We start from the raw sequence: 19,641 nt of genomic DNA on the forward strand, positions 1-19,641 counted from the left end.
TATGATGGTAGTTGTATGAGTAGTAGTAAAACACATTCATGTATGTAGTATATTGACGTTTTTGCTGTTTAAATTTCATAATAATAGACAGCTAAGTTTTTTAATATTTTTTTTGCCTATTAATTGTCAGAAAACATTATTCATTACATTTTTCAAAAAATGAGAATGTTTTATCACAGTCCCTTTATTCTCAAACATAATGTTTAATTGCAAGGTAGTATTATTATAACTAACCATTCTTACATGTACTATTCTGTAGTTAATGATGTATAACTAATTAAAACATATATTATTATAATACATAATATTTATATATGAGCATGGATCAATAAGTACCCATGTTTGAAGACAGGCTGTGTTGCTCAGAAAAGTTTGCTTTACTATACAGTATACTACCGTCTATCAAATGATGCCATACAAAATTTCAAACTGATTCATAGGATAGGTTTTTATTTGACAGCTATTTTTAATAAACATATTTAATGTTTATCGATTCAATGAAGAAAGAACCATATCGATCTGTAATTCCTTTTTATTTTTGGATGAAAAACGTGTAAAGAAATAGAAGTAAAGTTGGATTCTGTCTACAGGAACCCTTTACCGTCTATGAAAACTGTGAGGTATTGGTTTAACGAATTTAAATGTGGCCGTACATCTGTTTTTGATGAAGAGCACCCAGGTCGCCCGGCAGATGTGGTTACTGAGGAAATCATTGAAAATATCCATGACATTTTTGCTGAACACCAAATGAAAGTGCGCAAAGTAGCAGAGACTGTAGGTGTGTCATACGAAATGGCAATAAACATTTTTACATAAGTTAAGAATGAGAAATCTGTTGGCCTGGTGAGTGCTGCGATTGCTCACTTCAGACAACAGGTGGTTATGGCTGTCAACTTCGAAGCAGTGTTTGGACCTTTTAATTAAAATCCCCAGGAGTTTTTATGTTGAGTTGTCACCTTCGATGAAACCTGGATCCATTACTATACACCAGAAACCAAATCACATTCAAAATAATGGGTTTTTCCAGGCAAATCTGCCCCAACAAAGCCCAAGATGGTCCCTTCAGCCATAAAAATCATGGCTTCGATTTTTTGAGATGCGAAGGGTATTCTCATAGACTTTTTGGAGAAAAGCAGTGCACTCACAGGGCAGTACTACAGTGAATTATTGGACCGATTCAACGAGAAATTGAAACAGACACAAGGCCACTTGGCAAGGAAAAAAGTGCTGTTTCATCCCAACAATGCACCATTTCCCTCATCCGGAATTGTCACAGCCAAATTGCTTGAATTGCATTACGAATTGCTGCTGCATCCACTGTACTCACCTGACCTGGCTCATTGTGATTTCTTTCTGTTCCCCAACATGAAAACGTGGCTTGCAGGGAAAAAAGTTTGGCTCAAACAAAGAGGTCATTGTTGTGACAGAAGCCTATTTTGAAGTTTGACAAATCATATTTTTTAGAGGGTTTAAAAAAATGGCAGGGACGTTGGGAATAGTGTATCCTCCTAAAAGGAGATTATGTTGAAAAATAAAAAAAATTTCTGAAAAACTTTTCATTTCTAACATGGGTACTTATTGATCCAACCTCGTAAATTATATTATACAGAGTGATTTAAGGACAATCTCGCGGGAGCTAATTCTATATCTAAAAATAAGAAAAAGTTCATGTAAACATAGGCTTGCTTCGTTGGCAAGTTACAGCTAACGAACTAGCTAGGGAAGGTAAATTACAGGGCGAATTTAGTAATTTCATATGGTTTTTGACCAGAAGATATTTTAAAAATGGGTCCCAGAAGTGTATCTCCATTAGTTTTAAAGATATTTGACCCAAAAATTAGGGCTAAAAATAACACGTTATTGGGTATAACATAAGAAAACTTTGTTAAATGGTTAATTATGTTGTGTTTTTTTTTTTTCAATTAGAAATGTAGAAAATTTAATTCTAAAAAGATTTGTGCGAATTACTTAAGAAAAAATTAAATACAGGATATTGAAACAAAACAGACTGAATTGTGAAAAAAAATTTTAACAGCATCAAATTTTGTCCTTGTTGGAAACAGCTTTAACATAAAATATAATTAGCTTTAAAAACAACAGAAAAATTACATTAAAAATTAGTGAAGGCATTATTAAATACCTTCAAAGTTACTTGAAGTGAACCCTGTTTTGTTGAATACTGATTTCGCTCAACAAATCCATTATTTTCTAGTGTGTTTCATAACATTAGGAGTATTCTTAATTTTTCTTAGTTTTTGAAATTTCTATTATGCAATTCACTAGTTCCTCTTTTGTGTTGACTGGATTTGAATAAACAATTAACTTTATCCAATCCGTAGAAAAAATCTGATGGCATGAGATTGGGAGATTGTGATGGCCGTTTAACTGGTTCATTTCGACCAATTCATTGTCTACTGTATATATTATTTAAAAGATCCTTTATATTTTAAGAAAAATGAGGAGGTGTCCCGTCGTGCATGAACCACATCTCTAACCTGTTTTCATAAGAAATAACTTCCAAGAGGGTGGGCAGGTTTGTTTACAAAAGGTTTTTTGTAAGCCTCCTTGGCAAGAAAAGTGGACCAAATTATAAACACCAAATCAATACATTAATTGAAAATGTATGCTTGAAATGTCTTTTTGCAGTCTCATGTAGATTTTTATCTGCTCAGATTTGGGTGTTACAAAAATTTACTATTCCATTTCTTGTGAAGTATGATTCATCAGTTACCAGAATACAACGAAAGAAACTTTGTACCCATTTTCTATTTAACCATCGGCAGAATATCTTCCATTTATTACAGACTTATGATAATATTTAAATGCTATGATGCTCATCTAGTACTCATAGTTGGCGATAATTATTAATTATTATTGCTTGTTTATTGTTATGGTTTCTTGCGCTTCATTGACAACCAGTATCTACTTGTTTTGGTGTAAAAGTGCTGGTTACTCTTAGTCATCTCTCCACAGATTCAAAAGTTTTGCGATGGTGCGAGGTGTTCTTCAATGTGGTTAATTATCAATATATTCTTAAACTGCGGCCAGACCATTCTTGTTTACTTAACTGTAAATTAATATCATGTCCGTATACCCTTGGACATGGACAAAATTAGTTATTTCATGCTGTTAAAATTTTTTTCTACAATTCAGTCTGTTTTGTTTTTTAATAAAGTTAAATTTTAATATCCTGTATTCAATTTTTGAAGCGAAGCTTCTTAACACAGGCTTCGGGATGAGGAATCAAACAAACACTTGTTTTTTTTTCAGGAAGTGAAAAAAAAACAAGCGTCATGAAAAAGTGACATATGCCAGCTGATTTCCCACTATGCCTACCATGTGCTATATATAGATACCAGACAGATTTCAATTGAATTGTTAAATTTAAAAGAGAAGAAAATCATGCAGCAGGAGTTGCAATATATCAAAACAAAAATGACATTATAAAATTGATAACCTCAAGATTTGATATTTGACAAATACAAGTGAAATAAGTTTACAAACTTCAAATATTGGATTGTGTTGTTCAGCTACATGCAAGTTGGAAAACAGCATTGAATTGGTTACAGCAGTTATGTACATTTCACCAAATAAAAAATTGATGAAATAATAATTTTCTTTAAGAAGTACTAGCAGAGTATAATGAACAAATTGCTCAATGAATGGGGCAAAGATATCATGAATTACCACTTATTTGTCTAGTGATTTAGTGTTAGTTTTGCTGATGAAAAATTATAAGCATTTAAACAGTTTCGTTTTGAAACATTGACAAATAGTCAACCGGTGCAAGCTACAACAAAACATAGCACAACCATCTTTGTTTTAAGATACTTATTTCAAGATACTTAAACAAAATAGAGTCTCAAATGTTTGTATCCTGCTTCAGTTACCACAAACTAATAATTACTATGATAGAATGCGATAGAACTCCAATGTTATGTTTAAATTTTTCTGTTTTATGTAAATAAGTATTTTTTATAATATGAGTATTTCATTTTTAGTTCATAATTCTTATTAATAAAAAATTTTATCATTTATGTATATTGCAGAAGAAGCTTTGCTTCTGTAGTTGTCCATGCACTGATGCACTTGTTAAATTTTTTTTCTTAAGTAATTTACACAAATCTTTTCAGAATTAAATTTTCTACATTGAAAAAAAAAAATAACTTAACACATTAACTGCCATCCAATTTCCAAAAATTCTACAGAAGTTTTTTAATTTTTTTATCTTTTTGGTCAAATTAAGATCTATTTTAATGGTTTTGGATCTCAAAATTTGTTTTTATTTATTTTTGTTTGAGTTTTTTATTCATGCCGGTCACCAATGACCGGCTTGACGTGAAGTGGTTGATTTAATAACAGTGCACCATGGCGGTCATGTTGTCGGTCACGTAACGCACTCCAATGGACATACGACTTACAGGAACCAAGTGGCCATTCCGGTACTAGCAGTCATTGTGTGTTGTATGCTGCATTCGAGTTTTTCATGTTCTGAGTTCGTTAATTTCTAGAATTTGCTTTAGGCCTACAGGATAAATTTTTTACAAAATGGAGTTTGATGACGATTTTACACAATCATTACTAGAAGTATTAGATCAAGCAGAGTTACAGTGTGGTAATAAACAGAGTTTATCTTATGATAGTGATGATTCATTGGTGGTGCCAACAGTTAGAAATATAAAACGTCGACGCATTTTATCTGATAGTAAAAGTGACAATGAAATTTTACATCAAACTAGCACTTCAGGTACAAATCCTTCATCATCAAAATGGTTTGAACCTAAGGGTTATCATCAGCAAAGTGTGATTCCGTATACTGGGTATTCCATATACCAGGTATGAAAAACCTTTCAATTTAAGATATACTAAGAATAATTCAGCCCCTCCAGATTTTTATTCACTTCTTATTTCTGACGAACTTTTCGACAGTATAGCTTTTCACACCAGTTTGTTTGCCCAACAAACACTCAAAACTGCAATGTTGCAAATGCATTCTCATCTGCATCAGTGGAAAGAAACAGATAAAGCTGAGATCAAAACATTTTTTGGCCTTATTTTATTCATGGGTATTGTAAAAGTACCTAAATTATGCACTTACTGGTCTAATGACGAAATGGTAGGATAAAATTATGTAAAAAACATCATTATGTAAAGTATTCGAAATACTTTTACGTATGTTACATACGTATTTTGTAGACAGCAATTCCAGTGACAAAACTTAGTAAACACGTTAAATAAAATATTTGAAAAGCATTATATGCCAAACGAATCTATTTGTGTTGATGAAATTATGGTGCTATTTCATGATAGAATAATATTCAGATAATACAACAAACAAAAGACACAACACAAGTATGGAATTAAAGTTTTCAAGTTATGAAGTAGTCCGGGTTGTACATATAAACTTCAAATATATTCTGGTAAAAATTTTGACACTGTATACAATACTCTGACAAATTTTGTTTTAAATATTTGTCATTAAATAAGGGACACACATTATATACCGACAACTGGTACATGAGTGTGGAATTAGGAGAAAAGTTATTGTCAAATGAAACTCACCTGGTGGATACACTGCGAAAAAATAGAAAGAATATACCGGAAGAAGTAAAAAATGCAAAATTGAAGGTTGGAGAATACAAAGCGAAAGAAAATGAGAATGAAATAACCATAATGAAATGGAAGAACAAAAGAGAGGTTTTGTTACTGTCTACAAAGCATTCAACAAAATTTGTAAAAGCATCCAACAGAATGGGTCAAGAAAGATACTAACCGAAAATTGTACGAGATTACAATCAAATAAAATCTGCTATTCATGCCTATTCATCACCATTGAGAAAAACAGTCAAATGGTTTAGAAAATTATGGATCGAATTTTTGCTAAACACTGCTGTTGTAAATGCAATGATCTACATAAAATAACAACTAAGAAAAAAATTGTCTATGGTAGAGTTCAGAAAAGCTCTAATTCGTCAACTCTGCACAGAAGATAATAAACAGCAGCAAATTGCTTCATCTTCTAGACCTAGACGACTAAAACATGAGTTAAAACGCAAAGAAGGTCCAGTAAGGAAAACTAGAAAATGGTGCCAAAGTTGCTATAAGAAGAACGTGATGACACATAACCGGAAATATGCCAAAAATAAAAGTTGCAACATTTTGTTCTGAATGTCCGACTCAGCCACACTATTGTTTGCCATGTTTCAATAGAGAACATCGTTACTGAGTTTTATATAGAATTTATTTTACATAAGTTCTATGAACTTTTCCACATATTTTTATACAGTTCTTTACGACTTTATATATCATTATAGTACATTACATTACATTACATAAATTTAATCATATATATTCACTTTTATTGTTTGTCAGTGTTTATTTTCTTCATATTGTATATGTATTTTGCGTAATTTTATGATGTATTAATACGGGTATTTTTTGTTTTTATAAATAAATATTGTTAATTGTAGGCCTAAATGTAAACAGTGTGTGTTTTGTGGTTTAATTTTTTTATCAATAAAAGTTTTTCTACGTGTTGTATTATGTATTATTTTATTATACAGAATTTGTCTGCCAAAATTTAGGCCTCCAATTAGTAGTGAAGTTAAAAGTTTTGAAAACCAAACTGATAAACATATCAATTGGGCCGCACGGGGCAGGGTAAAATAGTAAAATACGTAGTGTTCATGACCGGCAATGTTGCACGATAGCATCAAGCAAGGTCGGTTTTGCCAGTCACGGGTGACCCCCATAGCAGTTTATGTGTTAATTAACCATTTAACAAAGTTTTCTTACGTTAAACCCCTAAAATATGTTATTTTTTACCCCCAATTTTGTGTTTTATGTCGGATATCTTTAAAATTAAAGGAAGGTACAGTTCTGAGACCCATTTTTTAATATTTTCAGGTCAAAAACCATAAGAATAAGAAATACATTCTGAAAACTAAATTTTCCCTGTAATTTACCTTCCCAGAATTTCAGTGGGGCTTCATTTCAGCAGAGGAGCAAAAATTGGGATGAATTCTTTCACTACTCATAACTCGCTAATGAAACATTTTCGGGCCAATTTTTTTCCCTAGTTTTTAGCTATAGAATTAGTTTTCGAGACATTGTCGCATAGTTTAGAATCAGTCTGTATCTATAATATATTAATTTTTTTTTTCTTAGCCTTTTTTACTTTTTTAGGTGCTGTAAAAATTTCTCAAAAATGCAAGTTAAAGAAATAGTGTTTCAGACATTGTGAATCTGAGACAATTATATTAGATATGTAAACTTTTTATGACATATGGACTTAATCCTTTGCATACATTATTTAATTCTCTTGAGTATGGGTTCCATACTTGGATTTTTTTTATTATTTTGTTACTTTTTTCATTTCAGGCATGAAGACTTGATAAATTCCAGTGGTGTATATGCATCAATGTGGCAACAACAGTTAAAGAATAATGAGAATGTAAAGAAGTCAGATAAAGATGATGATAATGATAATGATGATGATGATGAAGTTGAAGATGATGAAGGGTCTTAATTATTTAACTTAAATCCTCAGATATTTTTGTTGATATAATTTGTCATTAACTTGTGCATAATAATATCAGTTATTTGTGCATAATTTGTTATTAACTTTCTACTATTTTTTTAACTGGATTGTATTATAATGTATATGTTGTTTATTATTAATTGTACATATAATAAGTTTAAAAGATTTTTGACATTATATAGTATGAGTTAATTTTATGCTTGTATTCTCTTTCTTAGAACTGTTTTAGATATATTTACATAGATAAAATATATTTATATTTTAGGGACTGTTGTTTTATATGTCTTTTTATCAATTTACCTTTCGGATATTTTTTTTTATTCTTGGACAAAATATTTTAATAGAAAAACAAAATTAAATGTTGCTATCTAACTAGAGCAATACCTTCAACTATGTTACTGAAGTCAATTGTCTTTAAATCAGTTTCCATTGAATACAAATGTTTATTCTTTGAGTAAACTACTCAAAGATAGTTTTCAAAAAAAATTAATTCTCTAACTACATTTAATATAAGTCTCTAACTACAATAATATAAGCGTATAGTGTAATAGTTTACAAAACAAAGTGGGTGCCATTTAGTTTGGATCCTTATCTCAGAAATATAAAATTATTAAAGATATATCTGAGTTCAGTTGTGTCACTGGAGAAACCATTGACAATATACGAAAAGAATTGATAAATAATTGACCTAATATACCAAAACAACCTTACTTAAAAATAATAGAGAAAGACCAAATAAAACGTGAAAAAAATTAGCATTTCCTCCTTGTTGCAGTATACTAACATAAGTTTTTTAATGTGGTTCCCTGCTAATGTAAATTATGAACTGAAATTTGTCAAGAGCAGGCATATGTAATCTGATTTGTAAAGAAAAGGGTTGAATTTTATGAAACGGCACAAAAGACAAAGAAAGATTGACACTAAAATTGGGGAACATTTTGGTGGTCCATAAATACAGATTAGAGAAGCAGCTGAGGCCTGGAAACTAAATAAATATTGCCTAAATGTAAGCAAACATTTTAAAAACAGTCCATAATTAAACAGAAATATTGGGAAAGAATAGAGAGAATTGGGAAAATTGCTTTATCAGCAATGCTGTGGAACCTTTATTGGTGAATAATGAAGAACAGATACCTAATAGACTTTTAAAATGTTCAATTTATTAAGTAATTTTGTTAATTTTTCATAAAATCAACGTATCTTCCTTAAAAGTTTTACATGTGAGAAAATATGTTATTGATTAATTAGCTTATTGTTCATGCTATCTGTATATTTTTTGAGGTAAATTTTACCTTATACAACTCTATGTAAGAGGCATACATTACATCATGAAGGGAGTCTGATAGTATGAGTTATTTAAAGTTTTTAAGCTACTTAATGCTTTGATTGGCGTAGCCAAAATCTGTTTACTGTATGGTCAATCTTTGTTTTTATTTTTGTACACTGTTAACAGTATATTTTTATATTGTTTTTTCATTTTTTTTTTATTTCCTGTGCAGCTTAAATTGGTAAAATGATTGTTTAAACGATGGATCAGTTTATTTTAAAAATTATTGCAAGAAAGGGATTGTTAATTTACTCTGAAAAAATATATCTTTACTTTATAAAGCAAAAGCATTTTATCCAAACAGATGACCAGATAAAACTACTGCAGAAATGTTGGGATGAGCTTTGTGTGTTGGAAGGAAGCATATTTTTTTTATTGGAATATTTCTGTAATTTGCTGCTGGACTGGAGATATTCTAATCAGGAATAATGTAGTCATCATATTCCAATGATTGACATAAAGACGTCCTGATTTGACTACAGGCAAATATGATGGACAATTCTTGCTCATCTTGAGGTAGATGAGAGTTTAAATATCAGTTATGTATACATTAAAAATTAATTCATACTTTTAATGCTCTTAGTGCTATGGTTGAAACTATGATTCCTCATTATAATTGTTTAGAAACAGCAATAAATATTGATAAGGCACATGACAAAAAAATTATTTTCTGTTTTAGTATTGTTGTGTCTAGAGGAGAAAAAATAAAATAAGTGAGATAATGAAGTTGGCCATGACATCATTCAGCTCAATGTAACCATGACCTCACTACACATAACATTGTGAACCATTCCACATTCTGTGTCCTATTAACTTGAATTGGATTTTTTCTGCTCTGTTCCTTCCAAGCTTTACTGTAAGAATACAGAAAAGAACTAATATACAGCCTTTCTACCCTTCTGAGCAATTACAAGAAACTTTTAATTACAATAAAAGTGTGATGAGATACATGTTGAGCGCTAATGACTCATTGATGTATATACTGAACTGTGCTAAGAAACTGATGACACATCAGTGTAAATGATATTTTACATTGCTGTTATTTGAGCTCAGCTGCTGGCTTCAGATAGTTTTATGTTATACCATCACTTAGAAAGATCTTTTTCAATGTTATTAAGGAAATCCAAAGATATCTCAGCCCCAGCAATTTTTAAATTATATTTATCAAAGAGTTCATTTCTAACTCAGTTTCCATATTTCTTGTGCATGTTAAAAGTTCATTTAAAGTTTATCTGGTGTGTTTTGTTTAAAGTTTAATAGAACTTTAATTTTCATCACAAAAAGTCAAATTGCAATAAAACAAAAAGTATGTACAATATCAACCATAATTTTTTATTTATTTTGAAACTTATAACATCACATTATGTTCAAAAAACAATATTATTCGAATGGCCTCCATGGCTTTTCTTGACATATACAAAATTTTGCATGACTTTCACAGAAATCACCTTGAATTTTATGTATTATTTTAAAAATAATACATAAAATTTAAAATTTTAAAAATTTTAAATTTTAAATTTAAGATCTTTCAAGTCATCAATTAGTGGTTTGTTGCAATAGATTTGTGACTTAAGAAAAAAGTCTAAGGAAGTCTGATCACAAGATCTTGGTGGTCAGTTGACTTTACCATATTGTGAAATTATCAAATCACCAAACCTTTGATGCAATAACTGAATTGTTTAAGCAGTTGTGCAGCATGTGGAACCATTCTGTTGTAACTACATCTCATTCAAAATTTTCCAGATTTGCAAACAAAGAATCACAAATCCTACGTTGATAGTATTCACCATTTACTATAACAGCATCTCCTTGCTCATTTTTTAAAAAAATGGCTGTGATGCCAATCCACACTGAACAGTGATTTTACTCTCCGTCTAGCACTATAGCATAGTTATAGCTTTAGAAGGGAAAGTATTGTAATCAGTCCAATTTGGGCATATGCAATTTTCACTGGATGTTGATGTTTTGACACCTAAGGAACCCAAAAAACCGGATGAAATTTTCCAGATCTTCATATGTACATGTATGTGTGTTTGGTCTTGCATTCCTTATATCCAGAACTACTGGACTAATTTTGACCAAACTTGGTCAGGTTACTTCTATATTTGGGGCTTTGATGATGCCATTAAATGTTCAACTTAAAGGTCAAGGGGGTGAGGATGCACAGCAAGGTCACCCTCAGTATCTCGAGATTTCACCTAATTAAGATATTTTTCTAAGGTATATTTGTTAAAAATTGAAAAATAATAATTTTTTGAAAATCACACCCCCACCCCACAAAATGATCTAAATAAGTTAGCAGTTAAGTGGATATACTGCCTCAATAGTACCTTCTCTCACCACAAGGAGCAGTAGTGTAGCACTGACATACAGCTGTTGTAGTCATCTGCTATGTTGTGATGTCACAGTCAGAATTAAATAAATAATATTTAAAGCGGTCGTTAGTACCACCATACCTGCGTGAATGAAATACAATATGTGCACACACTTGAGTTAGAATCATTGAATTAAATAAACAAAAAAAAGTAAAAGAGAATGATAAATACTTTAAGTTGTGTGTAAGCCATGCATTAGAAAAAAGCCGCATGACAGGAAAGCCCTACAACTGTGTTGTCAGATTTTTTTTGGATGTAGTATTCACTTAAATCATTTCTGGATTGGAATCACCCCAAGCAATGGCAGTTTTGCTTGTTTATGAAGCCATCTAGTCAAAAATGAGCCTCAAGCTGAAAAGATGATTTTTTGATGAAAATTTGGATCCACTTCAAGCTAGCTACTCTAGAGTCTAATCAGTTAACCAACAACACGAAGAATGTTCTGGCTTTAATTTTTGAGTTAGTTGAATCTTATATAGTTGTAAACCAAGATCTTTGCACAATATTTGTCATGTTGCAGAAAGGCCTAATTCTTGTGAATAATTCTAAATTGATAAATTTTGTGAACACTTGCACTTGCAGCAGCAATATTCTCTTGACAACTTGCATTTATTTTGCAAATTGGTGTTTCAACATCAAATAGAGAAAAATTTTCTTCAAATATTTTAATCAAAAGATGAATTGTGCTTTTGTTTGGCCAGTTATGCACACCATAAATATCACAAGCACACAGTATGTACCTGTAACCAATTCCATATTTCAGTAATAGATTTTTATGATTTGTTGTTGAGACTTGTATCATTTCATGGAGATTTTCATAAACTACTGAAAGCAAATGGTTGTTGAAAAATATTTTTACCTGTGCTGATCAATTGATGGCTTAATAACCAATGAAAAACTTTAAAATGGTATAAGAAGCTGGCAATCCACATTTTCCACATAACACTCATCCATAGCTTCTTCCTATAAAAAAAAAGGTTTCTCACCTTATAAATAACTTCACTAGTTACATCTCTCATCTGCTGTTGGGATGGTACATCCCTAGATCTACTCTACTGACCTTTAATTATTAAAAATTCCTGTTCCTCTACCTGATAACAGACTACCATGCACCTATGCTATATCCATTATATGACAAATAGATCAAATCTAGAAAACACTGTCGAATGTGTTATGACAAAAACATCGTTAATTATTATTGTGAAGTGTGTAAAGAGAAACTGCTGTTTTATGTTACAAAGTGCTTTTTCTGAATACCGCAATAAACTCCACACCCAAAATTACAATTGTGACCTTGTAAGACATTATTTAGTTTTTTTTATAAAATTTGAATGCTAATGTTTACTAAGATATTTTATTTTTGGGTTAATTTACATCAGTTTATTTATAGTTTCATAATGTAAAATATCTTAAAATTGAATCAACATTTTACACATAAGTATGGACCAGATGAACTGAGATAATTTATTTTATGTTTAAAAAAATTGTAAATGCTTTTAAAATATTTAATTTTTTATTTATCTTCTTTTATGGATATATATTTGTGAAAATTAAAATAATTCATTAACATGCTGACCACTGTGTCAGATAACCTCAAAGAAGAAAAAAACCACCAAACACAGTAACAGAACCTAAAAAACTAATATCAAAAGTCGACCTTTGCAGGATCCCGAATTATCAGTTGGTACAAAAACAAAAAATAAATAAAATCTAAAAGTTTAGAAAACATAAACCCTAATAACCAACACAACTCAGTCTGGAATGGTAATAAATTTAAAACATCACAACACAACCACATGCGTAAACACTGTTGCCAACTGCTACAACCAATTATGTCCTTAATTAAGTCATCTTCAAAAATGATCTGTTTATTTATCATTTCATACTTTTGTTTTGGGAAGCAAACTTAGGCAGAATAAAGAGAACTAGTAGAAAACCTTGGGTTTCAGACGATATATTGCAGCTGATGGATGAACGTAGAAAATATAAGAATGCTAGTGATGAAGAAAGTAAAATGAACTATCGGCAATTAAGAAATGCTATAAACAGGAAGTGCAAACTGGCGAAAGAAGAGTGGATTAAAGAAAAGTGTTCAGAAGTGGAAAGAGAAATGAACATTGGTAAAATAGATGGAGCATACAGGAAAGTTAAGGAAAATTTTAGGGTACATAAATTAAAATCTAATAATGTGTTAAACAAAGATGGTACACCAATATATAATACGAAAGGTAAAGTCGATAGATGGGTGGAATATATGGAAGAGTTATACGGAGGAAATGAATTAGAAAATGGCGTTATAGAGGAAGTTGAGGAGGATGAAATGGGAGAAACAATACTGAGATCTGAATTTAAGAGAGCATTAAAAGATTTAAATGGCAGAAAGGCTCCTGGAATAGACGGAATACCTGTAGAATTACTGCGCAGTGCAGGTGAGGAAGCGATTGATACATTATACAAACTGGTGTGTAATATTTATGATAAAGGGGAATTTCCGTCAAACTACAAAAAATGATATAGTCATGATACCAAAGAAAGCAGGGGCAGATAAATGTGAAGAATACAGAACAATTAGTTTAACTAGTCATACATCAAAAATCTTAACTAGAATTCTATACAGAAGAATTGAGAGGAGAGTGGAAGAAGTGTTAGGAGAAGATCAATTTGGTTTCAGGAAAGGTATAGGGACAAGGGAAGCAATTTTAGGCCTCGGATTAATAGTAGAAGGAAGATTAAAGAAAAACAAACCAACATACTTACATTTATAGACCTAGAAAAGGCATTCGATAACGTAGACTGGAATAAAATGTTCAGCATTTTAAAAAAGTTAGGGTTCAAATACAGAGATAGAAGAACAATTGCTAACATGTACAGGAACCAAACAGCAACAGTAATAATTGAAGAACCTAAGAAAGAAGCCGTAATAAGAAAGGGAGTCCGACAAGGATGTTCCCTATCTCCGTTACTTTTTAATCTTTACATGGAACTAGCAGTTAAAGAACAATTTAGATTCGGAGTAACAGTACAAGGTGAAAAGATAAAGATGCTACGATTTGCTGATGATATAGTAATTCTAGCCGAGAATAAAAAGGATTTAGAAGAAACAATGAACGGTATAGATGAAGTCCTACGCAAGAACTATCGCATGAAAATAAACAAGAACAAAACAAAAGTAATGAAATGTAGTAGAAATAACAAAGATGGACCACTGAATGTGAAAATAGGAAGAGAAAAGATTATGGAGGTAGAAGAATTTTGTTATTTGGGAAGTAGAATTACTAAAGATGGACGAAGCAGGAGCGATATAAAATGCTGAATAGCACAAGCTAAACGAGCCTTCAGTAAGAAATATAATTTGTTTACATCAAAAATTAATTTAAATGTCAGGAAAAGATTTTTGAAAGTATATGTTTGGAGTGTCGCTTTATATGGAAGTGAAACTTGGACAATCGGAGTATCTGAGAAGAAAAGATTAGAAGCTTTTGAAATGTGGTGCTATAGGAGAATGTTAAAAATCAGATGGGTGGATAAAGTGACAAATGAAGAGGTATTGCGACAAATAGATGAAGAAAGAAGCATTTGGAAAAATATAGTTAAAAGAAGAGACAGACTTATAGGCCACATACTAAGGCATCCTGGGATAGTCGCTTTGATATTGGAAGGACAGGTAGAAGGGAAAAATTGTGTAGGCAGTCCACGTTTGGAATATGTAAAACAAATTGTTAGGGATGTAGGATGTAGAGGGTATACTGAAATGAAATGACTACCACTATATAGGGAATCTTGGAGAGCTGCATCAAACCAGTCAAATGACTGAAGACAAAAAAAAAAAACTTTTGTTTAAATGTACAAATATAATATTTTTTAAGTATACCCATTCTTTTACTGTTGTTACAAATTTCTAAATTATTTTTATAATCAGTATATACAGAAAAATTAAATAAAACTTAATATTTAGACAAAAAATAAATCAATTAAGGAATTTTTATAACAATAAGTGTCAGAATGCAATAAAAAGGTTGTATCATGGAAATTATAGCAAACCTAATTTCAAATAGCAAACGGTATTTCTAATAGATTTCAAAAACAAGATATAGGATTAGATAATAACTTTAAGAACATTACTAATATCTCTTTTGATGATAAAGAAAAAAACATAATTTCAATCGTTTTCAAGTTTAATTTAAATGATTGTAACATGTATAATATAATTAAAAATATCACAATTGATGCAGAATATAATATTGAAAGATATGTTTGATTAAGAATCAAATAAGAAAAATAATTAGTCATAATATAAAAAACACAACATAGTTAATAAACAATTTATAACAAAATTTGAGGTTATTAAATTAAAAAATTAGTGTAATGATCTAATGTACAAAAATAAATACAAAGAATTTATGGATAATTACATTGAAGAAAATGATTTTAAAGTGATAAAAAACCCATTTAAAAGTTGTAAAGGATTTAATTTTTAAATATAAACCATTATTTAATATGATAATAAATTAAGTTATCACTTAAGATTATACCCATATGTACCATCACCCCTAAACTTACTAGATTATTTAAGTTACATAAAATAAATATTCCTACAAGACCGTTCATAAATTTCAAGATAGCACCTGCATATTTTATAGCTAAAGTATAGCCAAAATTCTTAGAATAAAAATGAATCTTGAATATAAGAAGTTATAGATAAGTTAAATTGTATTAAAACTAATTCTAACAATTAAATAAGTTTCCATGTATCCAGTATACCAGTTGATAAGATAATGGAAATAATAAAAAGTAATTTGAAGGAAAACCCAGGAATATACAGATGCTTTAATCACCACTGTGAAGAATATTTGTCTCCAAAATTATTTCCATTATGAAAACAAATGTTATTTACAAACAAGAGGTTTACCTATGTGTTCACTTATTTCTGCAATTATGTCTGAAATTTTTATACAATATTTAAAAAGTACTATAGTTCATGACGTATAAGGTGTGCACAAGTGCTGTTATGGATAAGATATATGGCTGATTATTTTGGTTGTATATAATTCAGTTATAAATAATGAGCATTTGATCATTTTGAATAAACTTAATAATTATAATGATAATTTAAAACTTACATGCGAAATGGAAAAGAACAGAAAAATACATTTTTTTGATATTGAGATTGAAATAAATGAAAGCAATGTTATAGAAACATCACTTTATAGAAAACCTACAATGAGAATGGCATTACAATACATGTAAATTGTAATTGCTCATGGTCACAAAAAATTATATATAAAAACCTGATTTTTAACGCTTTACATAATACAAGGAACAGTGATAACAAACTTAATAAGGAAATTGAAGTAATAAAACAAACAACAGTATTTAATGGTTTTGATGTTGGAGTTATAGGAAAGCTATACAAAAAGCAAAGAATTAAGTACCATGATAGTTTTTCACAATTGCGACAAGAAAGTAACATAGAGATTATTAATAGTTTTTTTCTTAGAATAAAGTTATACAAATAAAATAATAGAAAAAATTACTGATGTTTATGATAAAGATAAATGTAAAAAAAGCTTACAAACCAAATAACCACATTATAGAATATTTCAGTAGTAATAAACAAGTGATGAAGAAGAAGATTTAAGAGGAATATATAAAATTAATTGTAATGCATCTAATAAAATTTATTACTGATTATAAAAATAATTTAGAAATTTGGGAAATTGGTAACAACAGTAAAAGAATGGGTATACTTGAATATTATATTTATAAATTTAAACAAAAGTATGAAATGATTAATCAGCAGATCGTTTTTGAAGATGACTTAATTAAGGACATAATTGGTCGTACCAGTTGGCAACAGTTTACTAACGTAGTTGCACAACATTTTAAATTTATTATCATTCCCATTGATATTGAGTTGTTCAAGTTTTATTGGATACTAGGGTTTATGTTTTCTAAATTTTTAGTTTTATTCATTTATTTTTTGTTTGATGTAATTTTGGAATTTCGAACCAACTGATGATGCAGGATACCATGAAAGTAGAATTTTAGCATTAGTTTTTTTAGGTTCTGTTATTGTGTTTGGTGGTCATTTTGTTGTTATTTGAGTTATTTAAATATAAATACAGTAGGACCTTTCTTAACAGAGGTAATTGGGGGTGTTGTCAGTTCAGATAACAGAATCTGTGGCAAACAGAGACCTTTTGTTTCGTTCCTCAATTCGAGCAACAAACCGTATTAATACCGAATTGGTAGCAGAATAAGCCATGAATTAAAAATATTTACAGCAATATTATTATTATTTATTTTTTTTATTTTACTGTTTATTTTAATAAAATCAATATTCACTGATCACTCTTGCATAAACTTAGTTTGATAGTTTAACGAAAAAGTTTTGTCACCTTCTTTGTCTTAACTGAGTAACTCAGTCCGTGGCGCGATCATGTCAGTTTCGTACAACCGTTAAGTCAAGGAAAGGAACATCATTTCGTTGTTCTAAATATTGGAGTGCTTTTTTGAGAATACAGTCCCTTTGTTGTAGGTAAGTTTTTGATTTTTATCAATTGGTTCATCTTCATTAATGGAGATTTCATTAACCACTTCTATCATACAAGTAAACACAACAAAGTACAGCAGATACACACAAAATTCAGACCGATCTTTACGCATATAACAGATTACAGAAACTAAAGAGAATTTATTGTTCTGCTTTACTGCCTGTAAATACGCAATAGTAATTATGCACAACGAATAATCTTCAGTAAAAGGCTATAATAAAATTCATACATGGAGTAAACGGCATCTCGGTTAATTTTTTTTTAGTTTCATAGTACTTTTTGTACCTGAGGCTAACTATGGATTTAATGAATGTTTTGTAACCTAGTGAACCATATATATATGTGTGTGTGTATATATATATATATATGACAGGTGTTTGTGTGTATACACATACTTTTTTTCATTTTAGTTTATAAACGTAAAAATATAATTGTCAGATAGGAAGTATAACTGGTATAAACGAAAGACAAGTCTAATATTAATAATTCATTTTTTTAATTTTGCTGAATTTATTTATTTTTTTTTTTGCTTGATGAATTAATTCACCAGAAGCTTGTACAAGGGAACATGGAAATTAAATTTTGTAGTTATGAAAAAATGCCATGTCTGACTAGGTTTCAAACCTATGAATCCAAATGAATGGCTGAGACACTATCTCTCTGCCTTAGAGATTGGTGGAAACATGAAAAACCATTATGTAAGTTATGATATGAAACAGAGCTAAACTGTAAAAAAAATAGTTCACTGTGATAGGTGACTTTTAACAAGTCATGTCTTCATAAGAATGGTTGACACATAGAGTCATTAAGTTTTTTTGTGCTACGGCTCAGTCTTAGTGAATACATGTATTTTTCTGTGCCATACTGAATGTGTTAATAAAAATACAAACTACAGAACTTGCTGGCATTATAACTGTACAAATGCATCTACTATGTTCTAATGACTATTTGCAAAGAAAGTATTTACTGTCAGGAGTATAATAATCTAAAAAAAACTAATGACTACGTGTGTATTATTGAAAAATCATTCAGCAGACTGATTGATATTAGACTGGAAAGTCTTAGCAATGATGAGACACAACCTTAGTTTAAACAAAAAAATGGATTAAATGTATTCAATAATAGCCAACACTTCAGCAAAAACCTGGAAGTACTTATCAGCAGTTTACTTTCTGGGCCAATTTTTAATTTGATTTAATATTCTCTCGCATGTCGTTAGCTGTATCAGATCAAATCTTCTGTAACCTAACATTATGTAGTGTACGAGTATACCATTATATAGTGTTTGTACTAATAGATGAAGTTCAGCACTGATTCATAAATAATTAAGTCATAAGTTGATATTATCAATTCTTTTTTTTTGTCTTCAGTCATTTGGCTGGTTTGATGCAGCTCTCCAAGATTCCCTAGCACTAGATAGGGAAACGACTAGCACTAGTCGTTTCATTTCAGTATACCCTCTACATCCTACATCCCTAACAATTTGTTTTACATATTCCAAACGTGGCCTGCCTACACAATTTTTCCCTTCTACCTGTCCTTCCAACATTAAAGCAACTATTCCAGGATGCCTTAGTATGTGGCCTATAAGTCTCTCTTCTTTTAACTATATTTTTCCAAATGCTTCTTTCTTCATTTATTTGCCGTAATACATCTTCATTTGTCACTTTATCCACCCATCTGATTTTTAACATTCTCCTATAGCACCACATTTCAAAAGATTCTAGTCTTTTCTTCTCAGATAGTCCAATCGTCCAAGTTTCACTTCCATGTAAAGCGACACTCCAAACATACACTTTCAAAAATAGTTTCCTAACATTTAAATTAATTTTTGATGTAAACAAA

At 30.2% G+C, this 19,641-nt stretch overlaps 1 protein-coding gene across 4 annotated transcripts in view; it reads left to right on the plus strand.

The window, feature by feature from the left end:
- Positions 1-7,809, plus strand: part of Hmt-1 (ABC transporter ATP-binding protein/permease Hmt-1) — an 89,809-nt gene extending 82,000 nt beyond the window's left edge. For all 4 annotated transcript variants that reach the window (XM_075365320.1, XM_075365311.1, XM_075365305.1 and 1 more), the window contains one exon: positions 7,381-7,809. In XM_075365320.1, coding sequence (XP_075221435.1) covers positions 7,381-7,528 — 148 coding nt within the window. In that variant the 3' untranslated portion in view covers positions 7,529-7,809. The remainder of the gene's footprint in view (positions 1-7,380) is intronic.
- Positions 7,810-19,641: the final 11,832 nt, after the last annotated feature.

Source organism: Lycorma delicatula, chromosome 1, assembly GCF_047948215.1.
Source record: "Lycorma delicatula isolate Av1 chromosome 1, ASM4794821v1, whole genome shotgun sequence".
Lineage (NCBI taxonomy): Eukaryota > Metazoa > Arthropoda > Insecta > Hemiptera > Fulgoridae > Lycorma > Lycorma delicatula.